Genomic DNA, 25,641 nt, shown 5'->3' with positions numbered 1-25,641 from the left:
CGTTTGTAGGCATTTCTAGTCAGATGCCTTGCAATTCCCGCACCAGATGATGATGCAGCTAATCAGGATTAGTGCTTGATTGTGCTGCTGTATATTTTAAAAAATGGCTAAAATGGGGGGACTGAGAGCCTCATTCACCTCAGTCTCCTCAGGAATTGAAGATCATGCTGTGCTCTCTTGACCAAAGAGGTAGGTGATGAGGGACCGGGTGAGATCGTCTTTTATGTACACTCCCAGACACTTGATACTCTAACTCTGTCCTTGGAGGAGCTGTTAATGTGCAGTAAGGAGTGATCACCCAGCACCTTCCTAAAGTCCACAATCATCTCTTTGGTCTTATCCATATTGAGACTCGAGATATTGTACTTGTACCATTCTGCCAGCCATGCTGTTTCCTCTCTGTACGTCTCTCGTTGTCATTAATGATGAGGTCAACCACTGTTGTGTCATCAGCAATCTAGATGATTCAGTTTGAACTGGATCTAGTAATATAGTCATGCATCACCAATGTGAACAGCAGCTTGCTGAACACATAACCCTAGAGATTGCCAGTGCTCAGTGTAATGGAGCGGAGATGTTTCTGCCATCGTGGACTGACTGTGGCTTTTCTGTCAAGAAGTTACAGAGAGAGGTGTTGTGACTCATTGAGGACAGTTTACCCACCAGCTTCTGAAGGATGATCAATTAAGTTGACAAAGATTAAAAAATCTACAGATTTTTATGGAGCTTACTGACATTATTTAAAACAGTTTTGTTTTCTGGAAAGGTGAATATAATGTTCTGTGCTAACATGTTGCCAATTATGTTTTGAAAAGGAGGAGGTTCATTTCAGATAAAATCTGAAAATTTTTGAGTCATTTAGGGAATGTGGAGAATACAATTGTTACAGAAAATCGTCAGGAACAACTCTGTTATGAGACCTTGATATTGAAACTTGGGTGGTGAGACCACGATAGCGGTGTTGTATTTATACCTAACTTTTTTCCGTAGGTAAGACATGTAGGTGTTTTTTTGTGTGCAAGTTTTGCCATGAGAATTTTTACTTGTTGCTGATAGCACAGAGTTTGGGAATTTGAATGCAAATTACAACAACCCATATTTTTGCTGCAGACTTGCAGTCCTAGCAGTAAATTAATGGAGGCGTTTTCTGCTGTAGCTGAATCTTTGTGGAGAAGTTTCAAATTTAGAATTGTTTGCATTTTATTGGACATAATTATGCTTATGTCTCACAGTTTGCAAAATTCAACATGCTTTTTAATTGAGTTTATAGAAAATCCTGAGATAATTTAGTCTTCTTGGCTATCATTTTTTCCTTATGGGAATATTGGAGCAGGAGTAGGCTACTTTGTCTGTCCAATTATTGCTGTCATGGCTGATCTGTTTTCCCCACCCCCTTGTTCCATTTTTTTTTATTACATTTGGTTAACAGTCTGTCTCAGAATTAACAATTGACCATTTGTGGACGAGCTCCAAACAACTATCATTACTGCTACCACCATCACCACCTCTGAGTGAGTTGTCTCCTACCTTTTCTCCAAAATAATACCTGAGCAGCAGAGTTAATTTCTTTACATCTGTCTAGGCTGTTTTCCCTCTTGTCTTGAAAAATGTATACTCAGACCCTGCGTAACGCCCTCCTGTATCCATTTCAACGCTGTTATTCAATTCTTTATTGAAATTTCTTCAAATGAGAAAAAATTCATTTTAAGCACACTTAAAACTTATTAAGAGCAGCAGCCATTACAGTAAACATTCAATCAGCCAATGAGAGCGCTTTACGTATGCTCTGAGCTAGTCACGGCCATTCGCATGTTAATTCACACTCTGCCTCCCCAACATATGTAACTACTCTTGCTTGCTCGCAAATTTGTTCCACTTTTTTCATCCTTATTGTCTGGAAAACGGCCTGCAACTTCCAGTGAGGGTAGTACATCTAAGATGTCTAAGAAAAGCATGGATGTGAAACTCCTAGCATTTCAGGCAGAATCAGTCATCCAAATGAAGCGGGATTAGATGTTAATGATGGTGATGTTGAAGAGTTACTACATTTCCCATGGTGAGAGCCTTGGCAGAACAATGCATACTGGGTGAATCTGAGGGCACGGATGGAGAAGAGGAAACACCAGCATGAAATATTATCACAAAATTCCTCAGCACTAGCATCACTACGATCACACAAATCATGCACCAGTTCATCAATAATGACCCCAACTGGGGCGAAACAATAAGGCAAGGAGAGGTGTCCTCAAAATGATTTCCTGCTACCAAGAACTGCTTCATGAGAGGAAACTTAAGAAAAAGTGTCAAATCTTGATGCCTTCTTGAAGAAGAAGCCAAAGTTCGAGGAGGACCCTGGTCCCTCTGAAATGTACCCACCACCCGCTTCCCTCTGCTGCCAATGCAGCGTTTTGCTGCGCCACTGAAGTACAGGTTAGGTCTATTTGCGTGTCTGTTACTCCATGAGTTACTGTGTATACATAAAATAATATCGCAGATCTCGTGTTTAATTTTTGTTTAGGCATGCGTGTCCATTTATATTATATTATAATGACCCTGCTCTAAGGAACACATCCTCAGCAGGGTCTGAGTGAAATCAAATTGTCTGTTAACATAATTTTTTATGTAATGCAACTCAAATTTATGTGTTCTGTCTTTGTAATTTGAATTTTGGTGGGCGATTTTCATTTTAGTATATCTAATCTATAATCTCTCAAAGGTCTGTGTTCTGAGATGTTGAACCCAGAACTGCTGACACTATACTGTGGTTAACTGGGAATCTGCATAACAGTAGCTTACATTTATGCTCCTTTTTTTTGTACTCATAAGCTCCATGTATAAAGACAAGTATTTAATTGGTCTGTTTTATCATATTGTGAACCATGTTATTTTTATGATTTATAAAATGTAGATCCTTGAATCCTTCAATGATCCCACCTTCTCTGCAGAATACCATATTCCTTCATTTTTAGATCTAAGTGGATGACCTTGCATTTGCCAGTAATGAAATCCATTTCTCATTCATTCAGTCCGTTATTATCACAATTGATTTATATTTTCATCTGCACTGCTTAAAATGCTGGCTGTCTTTGTGTCACCAGCAAACTCAGATATATAGCTTTCTATCCCACCATCTTGTCAGTTAGTGATGAGGTGAATAGTGGGACTAATAAAGATCTTTTGGAGAAATTGCATCCCACCATTCTGATTAGTTTCTTACAATTCCATGAGTGTTAGTTTTACAGAATGATCTTTTATGAAAGGCATATTAAATAACATGGAAGTACATACACCTATTGTATAACCTCATTTTCCTGTCCACCTTAATCACCTGTAAAATTCCATACAGGTTCATCAGACATCCAAGTCTATGGTGGATGATTCAGATCAGCTGAAAACTTTTAAGTAGTTCAGCCACCCCATTCCTAATTATGGAACATAATAATTTTCTGACAATTAACTTTTGGCTAACTGACCTATAGTTCTATGGGTTACTCTTTCTAAAATGGCATAATGAGGCATTATTTTCCAAACCAAATAAGCAGCTTGTGAATAAAGCAAATTTTGGAAGAATATAATTAGAGCATTTTAAGTGTTCTCACCTGTTTCAATTAAATGTTGGCATGAAAACCACCTGCTCCTAAAGATCAGTGATATTAGGTGTTTACAAAGGGCCTGTGTGGCTCATGATTTTCTTCTGGTTTCCATATTTATAAAGACACTCTGCTATTATTATCCCTTTATGTATTTAGCTGTACATGGTCTCACAGACAAGTGGTTAATCACTGAATAACCTTGAGATCACGTCCTAAATAGTGTGAAACATTATGCTTCCAGGCTCCAATTTGACACAATAATTTCTAATAGGAGATTTTTCTACAACTCTGCCTTGGATGGTACTAAGCCTGGTTTTGAAAGGAGGAGAGTTGGGCTTAGGGCTAGCAATAACATCCAGTTAAAATCCTGTGCTACAGAAATGCCAGCAGAAGCTCCAAAGACCTCATCCTTGGGAAATGAAGGATCTCAGAAGAAGGGCTACACCTGGGGATAATTTGAAAAACTGGCCCAGGACAGAGGACTCTGGTGAGCTGCTGTTGGCAGCTTATGCCCCGGTAGGGATGCTGGGCATTAGTAAGAAAGATAGTTCCACAACATTCTTGGTGAGCTTTGTTTTTTGGTACCAACTTATATTATCACTATTTTCATGGGTTCAACATCATCGCCTCAGAACTAATCAATAAGCTTCAAGATGTTGGTATCAATACCTCCTGTGCAATTGGATCCTGGATTTCCTCACTTGCAGACCCAGTCAGTTTGGATTGATAGCATTTCCTCCACAATGTCCATCAGCATAGGTACACCATAAAGCTGTGTGCTTAGCCCCCTGCTCTACTCGCTTTACACTTATGACTGTGAGGCTAAGTACATCTCCAATGCCATATCCAAGTTTGCTGACAGCACCACTGTTATAGGCCGAATTAAATGTTAGCATACAGGAGGGAGACTGAAAATCTGGCTGAGTCGTGCCATAACACCAACCTCTCCCTCAGTGTCAGCAAGACCAAGATTATTGACTTCAAGAGGAGGAAACCAGAGGTCCTCATTGGAGGATCAGAGGTGGAGAGGATCACCAACTTTAAATTCCTTGGTATTATTATTTTGAAGGACCCGTCCTGGGCCCAGCACATGAGTGCAATTACAAAGAATGCACTGCAGCATCTACTTCCTAAGGAGTTTGTGAAGATTTGGCATGACATCTAAAACTTTGACAAACTTCTATAGATTCACGTTGGAGAGTATATTGTCTGGCTGCATCACAGTCTGGTATGGAAACACCATTGTCTTTGAAAGTAAAATCCTACAAAAGTAGTGGAAATGGCCCATGGGTAAAGCCCTTCCACCATTGAGTATGCAATGTGGCAGGAATTCAGCATCCATCATTGGGGACCCCAACCACCCAGGATGTGCTCACTTCTTATTGCTACCATCAGGTTCTTGAACCAAAGGGAATAACTTCACTCCATTTGCTCCATCATTGAACTGTTCCCACAATCAATGGACTCACTTTCAAGGACTCCTCGTCTCATGTTCTCGATATTTATTGCTTATTTGTTGACTATTATTATTTCTTTCTTTTTGTATTTGCACTGTGTTGTCATTTATACAGTGGTGGAATGCTCATGTTGGTGCAGTCTTTCCCATAATTCTGTTATGGTTATTGATCTATTATGGATTTATTGAGTATGCCCACAAGGAAATTACTCTCAGGATTGTATATGGTGAGATATATGTACTTTGATCCACCATCATCCTGCCCAGGCTTGCTTTCATTCATAAAGTGTGACTGAATTAATGTAGACACTAGTTAACATAAACTGTACTCCCCAACACACTGCTACACTTCTTAACATAAATCAACAAAAATTGCCATATAACAACAAATTTCATGTATTTTAAATCGGTGTTAATAAATCTAATTCTGATTCCCTGAGTTTTCACATGTACCTTTTTTCCTTGGCATACTGTGTTTCAGGAAATCTTAGACAAAGTTACCTTCAGATACTCATTTGTTGGTTTTCCTTTTTTTCCTTTTTCTTATGCATTCTTTCTGTTTCTCACACTCTTCTTCCCGTAATTGTAGTGTATTTTGCACTGACGTGCACTGATATTGTATCGCCCTTCCATTTACTGTTTGTTTCCTCGTGTCCAGACTTTCCTCCTATTGTGCCTCACTGTTCCAGGCTTCTTCCTGCTTAGATCATGCACGTTTTTCACTCAATATTGACTTTTTGAGACCTCGCCTCACCTTTTAAACTTGCATCATCAGTACTTAGCGAAGTCTGAGGAAAGAGATAGGAAATGCAACAGTCTTACTTCGTTTTCTCCACTAAAGATTGCAGAATAAAACTTGAGATAAGTTCAATATTTGAAAGGGAATTGGACCTTAAGGCCAAGCACTGAAATGTTATTAGAATCTGTTACCAAGTAGAATAGAGTATAATTCTGATGAAGGATCCTAATGAAGTGTCTTGGCCTGAAACATCGACTGTTCTTTCCCCTTCCTAGATGCTGCTTGGCCTGCTGAGTTCCACTTGCATCTTGTGTTTGCTCCATTGAATTTGCTGAATCTCTTGTGTTTAGTGTATAATTCTGACCTGTTTTGCATATCTGATAATCAATGGAATAGACTGATTACTACATTGTTTCTAATTAATACAATATTTCTTAACTAATATAAATGTTAATGTAGTAATTATTCATTATTCTGCTTTATCATGTGATACCAAGAAAACACTTAAAACACATCCAATGCACCGATTTGAAACTCCTCCAAATATAGTGGATTCCAGTTAATTCGGACCTATCAAGACCAGTACTACTTGGCCCAATTAAGTGTCTGTCCCAGTTAGCCAAAGTTTCATGGAAATTGTTAAAATGATATAAAAAAGAAAACTGGGTAACAAATAATGTATCTAAATGAAATACAGAAAAAACTAAAACACTACCAATACTGTGTAGGCCTCCATTAGTCTTGATAGACCATGGATTTGCACCTTGGAAAGTTTCCAGGGCACAAGCCTGGGCAAGGTGTTTTTTTAATGGAAGACCAGCAGTTGCCCAAGCTGCAAGTCTCCCCTCTCCACACCACTAATGTTGTCCAAGGGAAGAGCATTAGGGCCCTTACAGCTTGACACCGGTGTCGTCACAGAGCAATATGTGCTTAAGGACACACACACAGCCTCAGCTAAGGCTTGAACTAGTGACCTTCAGATCACTAGACGAACGCCACTTGGCCACACACCAACACTACCAATACTACTACAGCACTATAAAACTGTGTATTAATTCCTAATATTTGTGGCTGGAGGAATTCATCCATTGCACGCTGCCATGTTCTTTTGACTGTTAATGAAGAAAATCAGCACAGACACCCTGTCTACCTTCATACAATACATTAGACGATTGCATCTCCCAAATCTTCATTTTCATTGTTACATTCAAGCTGATGGTCGATATCTTTAAATTCTTCATTGTTCCTTTTGATGAAGTTGGGAAGTCGGTTCATTTCTATCCCAGCCGTTTCTGACATCTTGAAGCTTGAATGCTTGAAACCACAGTGAGCAAAACAGTTCTGAATTGTCCTGCTGCTTATTTCTCACAAACTATTAATGACAAAAATTACTGCTTTTAAACATAATCCTATGCAACTGAGGCTATTTAAAAACTGTTTGCTCTAAGCATGGTATAGTGTATTAACAGCCACACAAGAGCAAGCGAATGACGCTAGTTCGGCAACAGTCTCCTGTACCAATTAATCAGCATAATGTCCCAAATAAACAAAGGAAATACCGGTTATTTTCTTGACTAGTTTTTATTCTTTAAGAGTTGTTCCAAATAGCAGATGCCACGATTAACCGATGGCCCAATTAACCAAAATCCACTGTATTAAATTAATTATTTTACATTTTAATAGTGACAGCATTTCAAAAAATATTTGCCTGAGGACATGCCAAGATTTAGGTTGCTGGAGCAGGCAAAAACTACTGTATTTAAATTAATCATTTAAAGAATTTAATATTAAGAATGTTTAACAGAAAGTACATTGGGAAAACAACATATTAATGTCAGTTGGAAACAGAAATAACCTCAAAGCTGTTCCTTGAAGCACCAGATTGTATTCCACCAGCCCATTATTCCTTAACATTCCCACACCCATCTCCCAATGGCAAGGACTGGGTCTCTAACCTTCGACAACTTGTACTTATATAATAGATGTATTCGAGTAAAGCATGCCAAGGCCCTTATGAAGTCAGCTTTTGTTGCTTTTTTCATAAATAATTTGACAGTTAGAATAAGTTAGAAAGCTTCATTAAGATGTAGGCTGCAGGGATCTTCTTATCCCCAGTTTGGCTTGATGCGTAACTTGCTACCTGCAGTTGCATGTTTTTCTGGTGATCTCAGAAAGCTGACATTTATGCTTAGATTTATTAGGTTTATTTGTTTTCTCTCTTAGAGGAAGAGCAGATTGGAACACTAGAAAAACAGTGTTTGTTTTAAAGGAAATCTAATACAAAATAATTTTTGAGATGATTAAGAATCAGTGAATAGCCCAGGTACTTTGATAATAACTTAGCTTTGAGGAAAACTGCATTAATTGAAATAACAATCTGAACAAACCAGCCAGGTGGAGGGATGAAATATTTTGTCCTTCCTCTTGAATATAGTAAAATGCATTACTCAAACATTGATTTCTCTTAACTGCTGGTAATTTCTCTCCCCTTCCCCTTCTTTCTTTATTCCATTCCCCATTCTGGCTCCCCTCTTACCCCTTCTCCTCTCCTCATCTGCCCATCACTTTCTTCTGATGCCACTTCTCCTTCCTTTCTCCCATGGCCCACACTCCTCTCCTGTCAGATTAATTTTTCTTCAGCCCTTTACCTCTTCCATCTATCATCTCCCAGCTTCTCACTTCATTCCTCTTCATCCACCCACCCAACTTCCCCCTCACCTGGTTTCACCTCTCATTTGCTAGCTTGTGCTCCTTCCCCTGCCCCTCCCATCATCTTATTCTAGCTTTTCCCCACTTACTTTCCAGTCCTGGCCCGAAATGTCAGCTATTTACTCCCCCTCCCTAGATGTTGCCCAACTTGCTGAGATTTTCTAGTATTTTGTGTGTGTTGCACTTAAAGTACATTAATTGCTGTTGTATCAAGTCCAAAATATATTAAGAAAAACAAGTGATTTGATGGAAAAATAACCATGTCACTCAAAATGTGCACAGTTTCTGTACTTAATCTCTTCAGCAATTCATGGATATAAAAAAAATAGAAGTTAAATTCTAATGACTCAATTAAAATAAGCCCTTTCTCGTACCCATTTCCTCAGAGCATCTGAGCACTCAGTATTTCATACAATAAAGGAGATGTTCCATTTAACTCTCAAGTTTACCATCTTAGACTTATTCTGGTGAATTTAGATTCCTTTCCCTAATTAGATTTCTTTCTTTCATTTGGCGTTTTAGGAGTTGAACCTTTGAGGTTTTTAGCTTTCCTGTCAGTTCAGTGTTGAATCATGTTAATTTCATCTGAATTCGGAGAGCATCATGGCAGTCAGTATTGTGGCTCTCTTCCTCCTTCTAGTATTTGTAGTTTTCAAATGAAGTCCGTTATTATTTCACCATTGATAAGTTTGAATTTTCAGTGAAACTCATCTGAGAGTTTGCCATGCTTAAAATCACATTGTTTATCACCTGCAATCTTTTAATGTAATAGGAACATTTTCACATGGAAAATATTACACGATTGCTTGTAACTTGATTGTAAAATGAGCTTGTCATTAAGCACAAATACATTAGTGGCAACATTTAAAAAGGATTTTATTCACTATAATGTTTTAATTGTTTGAAAATCGTGGTAATGAGTTTGGCTTTCATTATCGATTCAGTAGATCAGCCAGTTTTGCACTGTGCCCAGTTTTTATTTTATATTGAAACCTGAAGAATGCAGTTAAACTAGCTGCAGATTTACTAGGCCTATTTTGCAGTACAGGTGTAGTCTGATTAAGCCAGCTTTGAGTTAAAAAAACCCTAACATTTATCTTGCTTTGTTCAAAGAAAAGTTAATCCTTAAAGGGACTTCAGCCTTTTTTTGGGTCATGTATGATGTAGTCATCTAAAAACTCTATTGTCAATTTATTTGACTAAAAATTGACTTGGGTGTTCTTGGATGAAAAGGGACTAACATCCTTGCAAAGCTTGAAATGATGCTCCTAGCTGCGTGTCCTAGTCGGGTTATGAATACCCAAGTTAGACACCCCGTACATTTGACCAAGCATTCGGGAGATCAGTGTGATGAATTTACTGTGGAGTTTGGAATATGAGATTTCTGTTTGTCTTTTCCCTCCCACATCCTGCCCATTATTTCTAAATAATAGGGTGCTGGATCAAGATGGGAATGCTAACAGATTCATGCATTGTCAGCGAGGCTGTTCTTCCCTTGCCTGATGGCTTTCCCATCATGTGCCGATTGTTCATTTCCAACTGAAAAAAAGGTGGGATGCAGACATTTCTCAGGAATGGAAGCCTGTCATAACCTCAGGCATGCCTGTGTTCCCTGCTGGAAAAAATCAGGTTTGCCAGTGATGAGTACTTCATTTGTTTAAGTCTAATGATGTAATGACGGGCTGGGTCCTGAAGAGGGGTGTCGGCCCAATACATTGACTGTTTACTCTTTTCTATGAATGCTGCCTGGCCTGCTGAGTTCCTCCAGTATTTTGTGTGAGTAGCTTTGGATTTCCAGCATCTGCAGATTTTCTCATGCTTATCTCTTTGTTAACAAATAAAGTAAATTACCAGAGGATTTGTTTCTTAGGGAGATCAGTCCAAGACACCATCAGTATGCATCTGTATACCACTTTCAGGAGAGAGGAGGAAGAAATGAGGTGTACTTGGCATTTTTATCACTTAGGTTTTATCTTCTTTAATTTAATCTTAATTAGCTTCAGAGTTGAATGTTTAACTTGCTGGTGCTGACAAGTTTTTATCTCTCAGCAAGGATGTACTTCTTTCACGCAATGGGCATTGTTGATAATGTAGTGAATGAAGCTTCCTTTGAAAAGTGAAACAGATTGTGTTCTTGAGAGTTTATTTGTTCACAATAATGAAGTTCCTGTCTGTTTATCTAGTGTCAGTCACATGGTAGAACTCCTGCTTAGTAAGTGAGTCATAAATTCTACTACCAGAGATTGATGAATGCCTATCAGTTGCATGACCTCCGTTTAGTGATTAACATATCTTTGCAATATTTAATATACTATGTATAGTACAACAGCTTGTTTGGATCCATTAAGAGTCAGGCTGGGGAGGGTGGAAGGCAGTGGCAAATGCTTTAAAGATGCACTGACTCACGCAAGCAAATCTCGGACTGTATATGTCATCAGCAGAACCCTTGAGAAGAAAGCACAGCAGTGCCTCCACTTTCGTAGAAGTTTGTGAAAATTTGGCATCTCATCTAAACTTTGATAAACTTATGTAGATATGTGGTGCAAAGTACATATAGACCGGTTACATCATAGCCTGGAATGGAAACACCAATAATGCTCTTGAATGGAAAAGCCTTCAAAATATAGTGGATACAGTCCAGTCCGTAATGGGTAAAGCCCTCCCTACATGGAATGCTGTCACAAGAAAACATCATCCATCGTCAAGGACCCCCACCGTCCAGGCCATGCTGTTTGCTCTCTGCTGCCATCAGGAAGAAAGTACAGGAGCCTCAGGAGCTAGGTTGAGGAACGGTTATTACTCCTCAACCATCAGGCTCCTGAACCAGAGGGGATAGCATTACTTGCCTCTTCACTGAATTATTTCCACATCCAGTGGACTCACTTTCAAGGACTCTTCATCTCATCATCTTGATGTTTGTTTATTTATTATTATTTCTTTTTCTTTTTGTATCTGCGGACTTTGTTATCTTTTGCATATCGTTTGTTCATCCTGTTGGGGGCAGTCTTCCGTGGATTCTGTTGTGTTTCTTGTATTTACTGTGGATCCCTCCAAGAAAATGAATCTCAGGGCTTTGTATGGAGACACATATATGTATGCACTTTGATCATAAATTGAACTTTGAGATTGCTTTATAAGGTGGGTGGGGACACATAGCAGCCAAGTGTTTTTAGATGGATGTGTATACTCAGCAGACTGATACCTTTCTGTGCCAACAGTTAAATGACCTGCCAGTTCTCTTCTAGTAGGTTTAGTCATTCAGCTTTCCATTTTCTACCAGATGAACTTCCATAATTTTGAATAGACAGAGTTTGCACTGTAAGGTTAGTAACGGTTCCTGATAGGTCTTTTGTTAGATCTGGAATGAGAGAGCTATGGCAGGATGGAGCTCTTTACATTTTGAGCAAAAAACGATTAATTCCTCTATTACTGATACTTGTCACTGGGTATGGTTTTGAACAGTACATTGCAACGGCTGCATTTGTATAATATACTGTAAGCAAGATTCTGAATGTATTTGATAACGTTTGATGGTAATTATTGTTTGATGATATACACTTCTGGGTATCTAGAGTAATTTGAAAGTTTGCAGATGCCGGGAAAATGCAGTTAACAAGGAGAATGACAGGTTTCAGGAGATGTGGACCGCTGAATGTTTTATGAAACATCAGTAAGTCCTTTGTTTGGGATTGTCTCTTTGGAGAGAGTTTAAAAGAAATTAAAGTGGCATTGTTGAGCATGGAAAAATATAAACTGATGAGTGAAACTGAGATTAAAAGATAAATGCTGATTTAACAACATATGTGGAGAGGGGAAAAACACAACTAAGATTTCATGTTGATGATGTGTTTTTATTTTGGATTTTTCCCATCTGTAGTTTTTAGTTTCTCAACTCTGTATTTTCTCCACACATGCTGAGTAGCTCCAATGATTTCTGGGTTTTTTTTAGCTATCCAGTATCTGCAGTTCTTATCAATTAGAAAAACTAAGTGAATCTCCAAAGTTGTTTAGACTGAGATTTACAAGAGGTATTTGATATGCTGAGCATTTTAACAAATGTATTAGGAGGAACCTGTCTTTTGTGGCAATGGAGCCAGCCATAACCCATGGATGATTGCAAAAGAAATATGGGTGATACGGGAAGATATCAGAATCTTGTTGTAACCTGAACAGATATCCTGAAAGGATAGCGGAAATGGAATCAGTAATACTTGTCAAATTGCCTAAATATTTGAAAAGGGTTTGCAGAGCCATAGGAACAGAAGAAGGGATTGGGACAAATGGCCCCAGCTTTTAACATTCCATGATTATAACTCTTTGGTTGGCAAATGGGTCTTGCATTTATTTGCTCCTCTTGTTCCATATGTTTTTTTTTACATTCGTTCCATTACCAGTGCAAGGAAAACCAGTGTCATGAATTGATACCAAGTGCTATGTTGCTCAGTGGCTGTTGTATCATCTGCAAGGCCCTCATTAATTGGTAACAACACAGCATAGTTGTGAACAGTTGTGTATCTCTAAGTTTATGCTCCTTGCTTATTCTGATGAACATGTAATATTCCAAGCAAACTACTGCAGCTCACTTAATTAACATTAAATTAACATTTCACAGTGAATTGGAAACAACATAGTGGTCTGTTCCGGCTACTGCAGGCTCTGCGCAAAACTAAGGCTGATACTGTGGCCTGCTCCAGGCTCCATGTCTGAGCACTCAAAGACATTTACTCGACTCTACACTGAATTGAGGCTGTGGCCTGCTCCGGGCTCTGTGCCGGAGTGATCCAAGACGTTTACTTGGCTCTCTGCTAGTTTGTGGCTGTGGCCTGTTGCGGGCTTCATAGTTGTGGACTCATTTTTGTTCTGAATGCTATTTGCTTGCTTTTATTGTTTACATGATTTACAGCAGCACTACAGTGCAATATATAAAATTATTACAGTACTGTACATGGTGACTTATATATAATTAGATAACAAATTTCTTTTGCACTGTAACTACCTATTGCAGCCTAGGTAACCCATGGCAACAAAAGGACTCAAAAACATTTGATTTTACCATTCTGCTGAAACTTTTGCAGGTCCTTTGTCAAGTCCCTCTCAATGACGGTGTTTCCACAGAATAAAGCCAAGAAGCAGGATGATCTTTCCTTGTAAGCAGACCCTTTTAAGTTTAGGAGTTGCCTTTTAAATTTTCAGTGGACACTTTCCAATAACTTCCCTGTAATATGATTTCCAAGACGATACAGCAGTCCAGCAAAGTCAATGCACTGCTGCCCATCTCTTTTGCCTTATAAGTCACAACTTGGGTTATAAATAAATATATTTGGTGTTGTATCCTGCTGCTATTCTGGCCTGGTACTTGGAAAAGGGATGTGGAAAAGAATCATTTTTTTCTTTTAACTTACCAATATGTCTCCTTTAGACGGATAAGACTAAAGAGTTAGGACAGAAGCCAGTGCCAGGTTTAGTGAATACATATGTATTTTGTTTCACTTCTCTAATGCAACATGTTGAGTATGTTGACTGTATTTCTGGCCTTGATATCTTTGTACTGCACTTTTTCGCCATTGATGATAAACACAGTATGCTTTTCTTTCTTCCTGCTTTTATTCTGTTCTTTGCACTAAGATGTTTTCTAGCTACTCATTTTTTGCACTTAAACTTTTCTTCCACAAATTCATTTTAAGAAGGATGTATGAAACAAATTGTGCATTAATACGTTAGTTTAAATAACTAAACAAATCTATAATCAAAACATGTACTTAACATAATTTTGAACTCAATAAATTTAATGTTGACTTTTTAAATTTAATTTATAATCAAAACACATGTATGTCACCATATGCAACCCTGAGATTCATTTTCTTGCAGGCATTCACAGTAAATATAAAAAGATAATAGTATCAATAAAAGACCACACACAACAGGACAGACAAATACTGTGCAAATTCAAAAAGCAAAAATAAAGTAAGCAAATATCAAGAACATGAGATGAGGAGTCCTTGACAGTGAGTCCATAGTTATGGGAACTGGGGTGAGTGAAGTTATCTCCTCTGGTTCAAGAGCCTGGCGGTTGAAGGCTAATAACTGTTCCAGGACTGGTGGTATGGGTCCTGAGACTTCTGTACCTCCTTCCTGATGGCAGCAGCAAGAAGAGAGTGTGTGGCTTGGATGAACAGGGTCTTCAGTGATGGATACTGCTTTCCCGTGACTGTACTCCATCTAAATGTGTTCAACGGTGGGGAGCGGTTTCCCCTGATGGACTGGGCTGTATCCACGACTTTTTATAGGATTTTTAGTTTTAGGGCATTGGTGTTTCCATACCAGGCCATGATGCAGCCAGTCAATATACTCTCCACAGCTCATCTATAGAAGCTGGTCAAAGTTTTAGATGACATGCTGCATCTTCCCAAACTTTTAAGAAAGTAGAGTTGCTGTAGTGGTTTCTTTGTAATGGCACTTTGTGCTGGACCCAAGGCCCTCTGAAGTTATACCTTCTCCATCTCTCATCCCCCAATGAGGACTGGCTCATGAACCTCCAGTTTCCTCCTCTTGTGGTCAACAATCAGCTCCTTGGTCAATGCTGATGTTGTTGTGGTAACATTCAGCCGTCTTTTTAATCTCCCTCCTGTATACTGATTCATCTCCACCTTTGATTTGACCAACGGCAGTGGTGTCGTCAGCAAACTTAAATCTGGCATTGGAACTGTGCTTAGCCTCACAGTCATAAGTGTAAAGCGAATAGAGCAGTGAGCTAAGCACATGGTCTTGTGGTGCACCTGTGCTGACAGTGATTGTGAAGGAGATGTTGTTGCCAATCTGAACTGACTGCGTTTTTCAAGTGAGGAAATTGAAGATCCATTTGCACAAGCTGGTATTCAGCCCTAGGTGTCAGAGCTTTCTGAGTAGTTTTTGGGCGACAATAATATTAAATGCCAAGCTGTGGTCAATGAAGAGCATCCTAATGTAAGATCTTCACTGTGCAGGTTTTCCTGGAGTGGAATGAAGAGCCAATGAAATGGCATCTGATGTTCACCTGTTGTCATGGTAGTCAAATTAGAGCAGACTTAAGTCAGTCCTTGTTTATAGCACTGTGCTGCCAACAGAAAGCCTGTGACCAATGATACAATGTTTCCACATAGCCAGGAAAGACAAAACTCCTTTTTGTCAGTTTCCTTTTGAGTACGAATCACAAATGATGGAGAACAACCTGCAGCTTTTTATGCTGCCAGTTAGAAAGCCAAGTTGAGGTTATACACCTGCATTAAATATGCCAATGGATGTGTGTCTCTCATACGCTGCCTTTCTACCAGCAATGAATTGCTAGACTTAGAATGCAGCAGTTCAACAGCAAGTTCAAGCTGTGGCATAGTTGTCTAATTTTTATTTTAGTCTAAGCAGAGGAAAGATAACTTCAAGGAACTTCTAGTTTCACTGTGTGACTTAAAGTACATATACAACTTCGTAGGTTATATTAGTTTTAATTCAGTCTGGCAGTTATGAACCTCTTATACGACATTGCATTCTGATGATGATGATGATGTAGAGCAAGTAATGCATCTCCATGAGGGGATAAATTTAGTGTTCTGCTTAGACTGAGTTTTATAAATAATTCTAAAAGATATTTACAGGTTGCATTTATTTTTATGCTATCACTGGTGTCACTGAAATAACTAAACTTAGCCAAAGAAAAAAGTCAGTGTATTAATTACTGAATTATCTGTTGACTGTACCACACCAGTTACAACCATGAATGGAGTGTTAGAATTGTTTTCTTTAATTTGTTTTGGAGCAGTACATGAGCTTCCTCATTTTACAGTTTAGTATTCAGGAGATGCCATTTCAATTGTATGTAGCAGTTTGTTTATCAGTGAGGATTTGTTTCTGAAAATATTAAAACAAATTACTCAAAAGCATTTTTATGCTTAGAAAAAAGTTGAAAATGGTGATGTTATATAGTAATTTGTTTTCAGTCTCTAGAGCGTGTTACTATCTCTGAGGACCTAAGCTGGTCCCAACGTATCGATGCAGCTATGAAGAAAGCAAGACAGCGGCTATATTTCATTAGGAGTTTGAGGTGATTTGGTTTGTCACCTAAAACACTCATTTGTACAGATGTACCGAGGAGTGCATTCTGTCTGGCTGCATTACCATCTGGTATGGGGGGATCAAAGGAAGCGGCAGAGAGCTGTAAAATTAGTCAGCTTCATCATTGGCACCAGCCTCCATTGTATCCAAGACATCTTCAAGGAGCAGTGCTTCAAAAAGGTGGCATCCATCATTAAAGAACCCCACTACCCAGGGCATGCCCTCTTTTCATAGTTACCATCAAGGAGGAGGTACAGAAGCACAAAGGCACACATTCAATAATCCAGGAACAGATTCTTCCCCTCTGCCTTCTGATATCTGAGTGGACATTGAACACATGAACTCCACCTCACTACTTTTTTTATTTCTGTTTTTGCACTACTTACTATTTAATTTAACTTTTTGACTTTATATATAACTATAATAATAGTTTTTCATATTATTGTGTATTGCACTGTACTGTTGCCACAGTTAACAAATTCCACAACAAATGGTGGTGATATTAAACCTGATCTGATTCTGAAAAAAAGCTACTGAAATTTAAAGCTCTCGTATGTTTGTGCACATGTATGGTACACGTGTACATTTAAGAATATAGTTATAACTGGTTGTATGAAGTTAAATATCAAAGAACCTTTGTTCAAGTGAACTACAGTTGTTTCTGAATGAGTATTATGAGACATCATTCTGTTAAAACTAAACATAAAATGATATTTTAACTGAACACCTCATATCTGCCTCTTCCTAAAACAGCTGATAGCGCTTCTAGGACAGGAAGTGAAGTAAAAAGTAAAAAAGAGAATTAAACTGGCCCCGAAACTTGTCAAGATAGAAAAGCAAGCTTCTCAGCAGAGAAATAAAAGGGAGGACAATATGTGTAATATTCACAAAGGAATGGTTGTTAATTTGTGCATTGATTATTCTTGGTTACCTTGTTTTACTGAATGGCTAATTTGAATATTTCTTTTCATTTCAGATTCCACAGCAGCTGTGAAAATCCTGGCTGGAGGAAATGATGCCTCATGTAGTTCTTGGATCTTTTTGGAGCAAACTGCCAGAAAACAAATGCAACATACAATTTATCAAACTAGAATTAAAGCATAACAGACACTAAGTAAGTCTTTCAAAGATGAAATCGAACCAGGAACGCAGCAATGAATGTTTACCGCCCAAGAAACGTGAGTTTCCTGTCAGCAGCCTGCCCTTGGCAGAGAAGGCAGTTGCAGCAGCTACTGCAAGTGAGAGCAGTCGCAGTGAAAACTTGGCATGGCTTGCCAATGTAGCTAGCAGCCAAAGAAGTGTGGGCGTGAAGTATGGACATGCCAAAGTAGCAGGAGAAACCTCAGTGGAAACTGGCTTACCACTGTATAAATCACTACCAACTGCAGTGGACTATTCATCGCCTGGGAATGTTAGACCAGCTCCAGGGGTAACACAACTTCGAGCTGTTTATTCATCTTCAGCATTAGCTCAGCCAGGGTCGTCTTCGTCACCTGTGGAATATGCTCATCTGCAGCCCGCTGCTACTTTCCAGTTTGTTGGGCCACCTTTTAGTACACCATATGTAGGATCTCCTCCATTTGTCCCCTCCCAGTTGATCTCCCCAACAGCTTCAAATGCTTCTGTTGCTTCAACTCAGTATTCCCAACTAGAACCTTACTCTACAATTTTTGCCAGTATGGGCAGCCCATCCCAGCACAAGGTGGAACATCAGATTGTCAGGCCACGCAGAGAGATTCCAGGATCACCTTCCCCCTCGGTGCAAAACCAGTATGTGCAAATTTCAAGTTCGTCTCCCAATGTGACAAGGCCCCACTCCCCTACTACAGTCCCCTTGCATTTGCACTCTCACCCATCAGTGATTCCACACACTCTGACAGTCAGTACACCGTCACCAATGGTTCTCCAGTACTCAGACGCCGGATACCCTGTTGGATCAAGGGAAACCATCAGGAAGGTTGATGACATCAGACCGCATTTGGTTCCAAGAAGGGAAGTATTAAATGGTGAAATTGAGAAAAGTAGGAGATATGCTCTTTCACCCAGCACGGAATTGAACCTGGAAAAGTCAGGAGCCAAACCGGTTTCTCGGCACTATGAAATAAGGCATGGGACCCATGTGGTTGTTCACCCAAGCCCTGCTGACTACACTGCACAAGAAAATTTGGGCTCTAGAGCTTCAGTAATGATTATACCCAACAGTCACACACCAACTACAGATTTGGAGGTCCAACAGGCCATAGACAGCGACAATTCTCCTTTGGCATTGTATGACAAAGCCAACTTAAATCATGGAAAGGCAACTTTTTCTCCACAGTCTGTCATCCAAACCACCCATACTCCCACTGACCATCTTTCTATAGGACTACCTGCTAGTGCCGTTTATCCTGGTTCTCAACAGCCTCTTATTGGTTACATAAGCAGTCAACAGCAAGCACTAAGTTACCATGGGAACCTGCAGCAGCATGTAGTAATTCCAGGCACCCACCCACTTCTTATTCCTGTATGCAGTACAGCAGTTGAAGCTTCAGGGGTGACCTCTACAATAGTGACAACATCTCCTCAGTTTGCTGCAGTGCCTCATCCATTTGTCAGCACAGCTAGTCCCAAGAGTGAGAACTATCATCCTCAATCACTTACTACACAGCCAACTTACCACACAACTGTTGTGCAGGCTCAAGTGCATCTGCCAGTAGTACAGTCAGTGAGTTCTCCAGTCGCAGCTTCTAATCAACTGCCTCCCTACTTCATGAAAGGATCAATCATACAGTTAGCTAATGGAGAGCTAAAAAGAGTTGAAGATTTAAAAACAGAGGACTTCATACAAAGTGCTGAAATCAGCAGTGATCTGAAGATTGACTCTAGCACTGTGGAGCGTGTTGAAGGCAGTCACATCTCCAGTTTTGCTGTTCTGCAGTTTGCAGTTGGAGAACACAGAACACAGGTATGAGTGATTGTGTCATGACCCAAATGTAGTGCTATCATTTTCTGGTAATTGTGATTTTATGAAGTTCTTTCAAATCTATGTTTTTTAATTTTCCACTTAGAATAATAATTATCTGTTAAACTAATTTCCACTGAGCAAAGAAACTCCATTTATTTCTTACTAACTTCTCTCTATGTCATCAGTGCATCCATTGCATGGCAAGCCGATGTCACTGATTTGATATGAGCAATCCTTTGCATTTGATTTTTAGCAGAAAATCTATGCAGTTTTCTTGGAAATGTTGAAGATGTCTTGGATGATGTGGGCACTATCATGTGTTTCACGTACTGTCGTCTATAGGTCAATGTTAATAATTCAGCTGTGCATTGACCTCTGAATCCTGTGAAACTCAGGCTTATCAATCAACCAGGGCAGGCCCAGCTTGCCTACCACGTACTGCTTGCTTAAAACAAGATGATAACATTTCCCCATTAGGGTTATCATCAACTATTTTTTCTTTTAAGGTCATTTAGTGTAGGCATTGGGTGGAGTCAAAGCAATGAGTGGCCAAAAAAGTGAATACTGCACTTAGGTCAGAGATATTGATTCATCTGATTTAAGTTTGCCAGATTCAGAGGATCTCTTGTAATAATTCTCACCTGCGGTTTCAAGAAACTACCTGTGTGAAGTTGCAGTTGCACTCTAGGATGGTGGTGTAACCTAGTATTTGCATAAAGCTGCCTTATTAGATAAGAATGCAGTTCCTTTTAGGTACAATATTATTAAATTAGACTGAGCTAGCTACAGAATAACAAGAAAAGGGTAGAGATCACAATACAATAAACGCTCTATTGTCCAACATGTCCCAATTTTGACGGGTGCTTCTTAAATATGCTTATTAAATCAGACATCAGCAAGGTCACCTCGATGGTGCTGTCCCTAAAATACTATGGCTCTACAAATTATAGAACTTTTGATGCCAGCGGTTTTACTTGTCAGATTACACAACTAGTAATCCAGAGGTACAAATTCACATTCTGCTAATCCCAACAGTTCATTGAATTGTTGACAAATTAATTGTGAATTGATTTTTGCTAGCCAGTACTGATGACGTTGAAACTACTGGATTGTTGTAGATAACTATTTGGTTCATTGACGCTCTTTGTAGAAGTAAGTGTCTCATCTTCTCCTCGTCTGATCCATGTGCATTTTTTAGAGCAATATGGTTTCTCTTAATTTTCCTTTCTGGCTAAGCAAGCACTTTTGTTTGAAGCTATTACATTAAAATATCTCTAAGTCTGCAACCTCTAGAAGTTTAAAGGGCAAACAGTTGTCTATGAACCTCGGTACCAGAGTTTTTTTTTCACCAAGCCACATACAGTGCTAACTAATGCACATATCATAGTTCCTTCATCTTCACCTCATTTAAATCATGAGAATCCAACTGCAACAGTGCTGTGGGCAAATCATCAGTACATGTGCTGCAGCAGTTCAAGAAGATAGCTCACCACTGCCATCTCAAGGGTATTTTAGAATTGGCAGGTTAATGTAGGTTTGCCAGTATATATGAGGACATTACAAGAACAGTTGCATGTCATGTTATCCTATAGATAGATTGGAAAAGTTGGGATAGAACAGAAAGTGCCAATCCATGGGCATTTTGAAAATGCTGCAGTTCTAAGAACAAATAAATGTCAAAATAAAAGCAGAAAGTGCTTGCCAGAATACTCAGCAGATCAGACAGCATCTCTCCAGTAAGAAATAGGGATTTGGGTTGATGGCCTTTCAACAGAAAATCACTTTGAACCATTTTTATCTGTGTGTAGTGCAGAACTTAAATGGAAGTAATAGTTTGTCTTGTTGTGATCTGATTCATCCCTCCACACTATTCCAAAAGGCTTACAGATTACTTTACAGTTGATAATGGGAATATAGTAAGCTGTGTGGGGATTCAAATAGTAGTACTTCCTACTTGTACCATTTAATATATGGCCATAAGACATATGAACAGAATTAGGCCATTTAGCCCATTGAGTCTGCTCTGTGATACAATCATGGTTGATCCTTTTTCCCCGCTCCTCAGCCTATTGAGCCTGCATCATATTGAGCAATACCACATTAACAATCAAGCCCATCTGTTCCATTGCCTTTGCTAATTCCTTTCTGATGTCAAAAAAGGATATCGCGGTAGCACAAGGCTATTAGAGGACACGATTCAGAGTTTAATTCCAGTGTGCTCTGTAAGAAAGTTTATATGTCCTTCCTGTGAGCACATAGATTTCCTCCCACAGTCCAACGACATACCGATTAATAGGTTAATTGGCCATTGTAAATTGTCCTGGGGTTAAAGAGGGTGCTGGGTGGTGCAGCTCATTGGCTGGAAGGACCTGTTCTGTGCTGGGCCATAGTGAGTTAGTTGTGTCTGGTAGTTCCAAAGGCAATGTTGCCAAACAGCAGGTGACATACAAGTACAACCCAGACTCCAGTGCCTCTCCTCGAAGTCTGTGAAAAGCTGAGGAACACTTGCTCTTCCACTGGACTTGCCTTTAGTCCAAGGGCAGAGCTGGCCATGCTGGGATTCTCCAACACTGGGAGCCTACACCTATATAGGGAGACCTATTGTGGGGTAAAAATCTGAGATTCCTGGCTTAGTAGTAAGGAAAAGCTCAGTTATTTATTTTATTTTGTTTTTAATTATTTGTTGGTACTTAAATTTTGTTTCTAAGTTACTTTTAACAATTCCAGTCGTTTAAATGTCTGTATGTCAGAAATAATCAAAAACTCAGTCTTCTAGAATTTTTTTTTATAAAATGAGTGAGGATGAAACCTAGTTACAAACGTAGTATTCAGAACTCCCAATACCTTCCTATCCAAGTTTGGGATTGAAGGCTATTTACAGTTACTTACTGTATTGGTGCAGACTAAATCAGGCGTGATTTTGCTTGTTATCTGGCTGGTACTGTTTCACTTATTTGCAAAAGACTGCAACATTGACTATTCTTCAGAACTACTTTAATGACTGTAAAGTACTGTGGGTAATCTTTAAAGGGATTTGGAAGGCATTGTACAAATACAAGGCCCTTTTTCTCTTTAGATTTATTTTTCAGCTCCAAATTGTCTTCTCCGAGCTCACCTCCCTCAGCCTCATCCTACCACTCCCTCTGAAACAGCTGACCATCCGACAAACACCTATCTGTCCCAAAGTCAGCTCATACATTAGTTTTTTGTGATCAATCTTCTTCCTTTTAAAATGCGCAATCAATTCCTCTTTCCCATTTCTGATTGTTTTTGTAGTTTGCCAATTCATCACCTACCTTTCTTTCACTCAATTCTCTGTACCTATTCTTGTATGCTAAATCCATGCCATTTTTCACAGAATCACATGTAAGGATTACATTCCTGTCAAAACATTGAAACTAGACGTATCAACTTGGCACTCTGAAACTCTGAAGTTATTCTATTCTTTATTCCTGACTTGTCTGCGACCTTTGAGGTAGTTAATCATACTGCCACACTGCCCTCCTCCAGCCTCTCTCTGCTGTTATCTATTTGTCTGGTCCATTCTTTTCTGTTCACTTTTATCCAGAGAACAAACTGCATTCATAAATAAACTCTTCTTGGGCTTCCAACTGGGTACAGATAAGCGGTTTTAACTGGCATTTTGATGACACTTTCTTCAGGGATGAAGCCTAGGGCCTAGGTATGTCTGGTCTGTTGGTATATAATATACACATACACACCCCTCCCATGGTCTTTGATGCAGGTTTCCACCATGTGCTGAAGAAGCACCATAACTTCATCTCCGTTCTGCCATTTGATAGCTTTATCTGATAATACCTTGTTGCCACGCTGTCCCTCCACTTTTCCACACTTCATCTGTGATGAAGGGAGCAGAGTTTGTCATCAAAATGCCGGTTAAAAATCGATGCCTGTACCCACCTCGAAGCCTGAGAAGAGTTTATTTGTCGTCCATGCCAGGGAAAGCACTAGATCCTTTTTCAGTCTGAATTCCCATTGCTTCCTGCTCTTGCACAATTATCTCTGGAGCTCCATGCAGCTTGATCCTTAACTTCCCTTTTAGCTTTGTCTGCATTCAGCCATTTGATAGCTTTATCTGATAATACCTTGTTTCCATTGCTTCTAACTTCTCACACAGATTCTCCAACATTTGGTACTTGATGACAGAAATTTCCTCCAAATAAAACTAGGTAAGAATAGACGCAACTGATTTCCTATATAAATCTGTCATGATATTCTTACCAAAAAGAAATGATCCCTTTTGTAACTTAGGCTAAACCAGACTGTTCGCAACCTTGTGATGAAGATTTTTGAGACTGCAAATCCACATAATCACCAAGGTCATCTCCATAACTTTGTATGATTATACTCTGCCTCAGCTCATCTGCTTCTGAAATTTTTGATACCCTTAGGAGTGACTGTTTCACCCCTGACCTTGCTTTCCTTTAATTTTCCATTAGCTGAGTTTAATCATATTATTCTTAAGTTTGTAGCATCTTTCCCACACAGTTCTGATCACCCACTATTCTAGTGCTCACTTACTTGTACAGCCTCCTGCATAAGTAATACTTCCTTTTTCAATTCTGACCCTTGTTTTCGTTTTCTTCCATGGCCTTTCTTTCATTATTGTCTTTTCCATGCCTCCAATTCGGGCCTCTTATCACATACATAATTTTAATTATTCTGCCGTTGATGTTGTGCTTTCATCTGCTGAGATTTTATTCAGAATTTATCTGCTTAGTTTCTGCCTCTTTGTGCCTTTTAAAATGCTTTTATCCGTATTTCCTTGAAGAGTATGATTTCAAGTTTTATTTGATGATATTCCCATTGTTGCTGCACTAATTGGCATATAAATGTAAATTGTTATGAAGAATAATTTGGTGTAATTGGTACTTGAATCGTATTTTGGGGAATCCATTGAACAAGCTTGACTTTCAGCATCCCATCATTCATTGCAAATTGTCTATGTCTAACTTTTGACACCATCTCCCCATTTTAAGACTTTCACAGCATTCAGCTCCCTACAAAACAATGAACTATTTGTAACTTAAGCTCCTGTGACCAAGAAGTGGAAGATATTCCAGATTAATTGGCTTAGTTTGCTCCTTTTCCGTATCTATCTTTGTGCTCCACTGACAATATTATTGGTGATTGCATTTCCACAATCTCCAGACCTCACGTTTTCTGCTTCTAATGGTTTACGCAATAGCAGAGTTGGGGGGTGGGGGGGATGCCTCAAAATCCATCTGAAGTTGAATTCAGATGCTCAGCAATTTGGGTACTTTCATGACTCAGTTCTCAATAATAAATCAAAGCACGGTGCATTGTCTTGCAGATGCATTACCTCACACTGTATCTACATAAATAGCTTCTGAATGTGTAAACCATTCTTTATTATCAATTCATTATTTTACGGAGCTTCAAATTAAATCTGTTACTGTGCCAAAAATTCACTTTGTACTGATAAGAACCTGAAATTTTTAAAAATGTTGATACTTGAAATACGATGATTAAAGTGAAGCACTTGTTGCACATTGTTGCAACTGGTTCATGGAAAAGAAGAAAACTTCGCTGAGATTCCCTGTTTATTCAAACATTGCCATGATCTATTTTAGCTTAGCATCTCCTTACAAAAATTCCAAAGCAGCTGATTTTAATTTTCTTTCAGTTGTGGGTGGATATTATTTTCTGAAACTGAATAAAATGTCTTTACACTGAACATAGAACATAGAGATGCACAGTACATTACAGGCCCTTTTTTTTGTTTACCTTAGCCCAGAATATTTGCAAAACAATTGCTCAGAATTTCTACCTGGATTTTCTCCTTGCCGAGTCCATGTTTGCATTTAATAGATTTAAGCATAGTAATTTCTTCAACAAGGCTAGGTCCTTTCTGTCAGTGAGACCTTGCACAGGGCTAAGCCATCCTAACATAAATATCATTATTTGGGAGAATTTAAATAACCCCTCCAGAAAAATGCTTCACAATCTGTCAAGCAATGACCCCCCCACCACCCCCCTGAGTTCTTAACGCTGGTAGTGTTTGATTGTTTGACGTTTAGAATTGAATTAGAAGTCAACTACACTTATAAAAATAAATAAAAACATGAGCAAA

At 39.0% G+C, this 25,641-nt stretch overlaps 1 protein-coding gene across 14 annotated transcripts in view; it reads left to right on the top strand.

The window, feature by feature from the left end:
- Positions 1-25,641, top strand: part of atxn1a (ataxin 1a) — a 309,041-nt gene that overhangs the window by 265,361 nt on the left and 18,039 nt on the right. For all 14 annotated transcript variants that reach the window (XM_059945541.1, XM_059945547.1, XM_059945537.1 and 11 more), the window contains one exon: positions 17,559-19,526. In XM_059945541.1, coding sequence (XP_059801524.1) covers positions 17,712-19,526 — 1,815 coding nt within the window. In that variant the 5' untranslated portion in view covers positions 17,559-17,711. The remainder of the gene's footprint in view (positions 1-17,558; positions 19,527-25,641) is intronic.

This window comes from Hypanus sabinus, chromosome 20, assembly GCF_030144855.1.
Source record: "Hypanus sabinus isolate sHypSab1 chromosome 20, sHypSab1.hap1, whole genome shotgun sequence".
NCBI classification, from domain to species: domain Eukaryota; kingdom Metazoa; phylum Chordata; class Chondrichthyes; order Myliobatiformes; family Dasyatidae; genus Hypanus; species Hypanus sabinus.
This window is presented reverse-complemented; position numbering and strand designations above follow the sequence as displayed.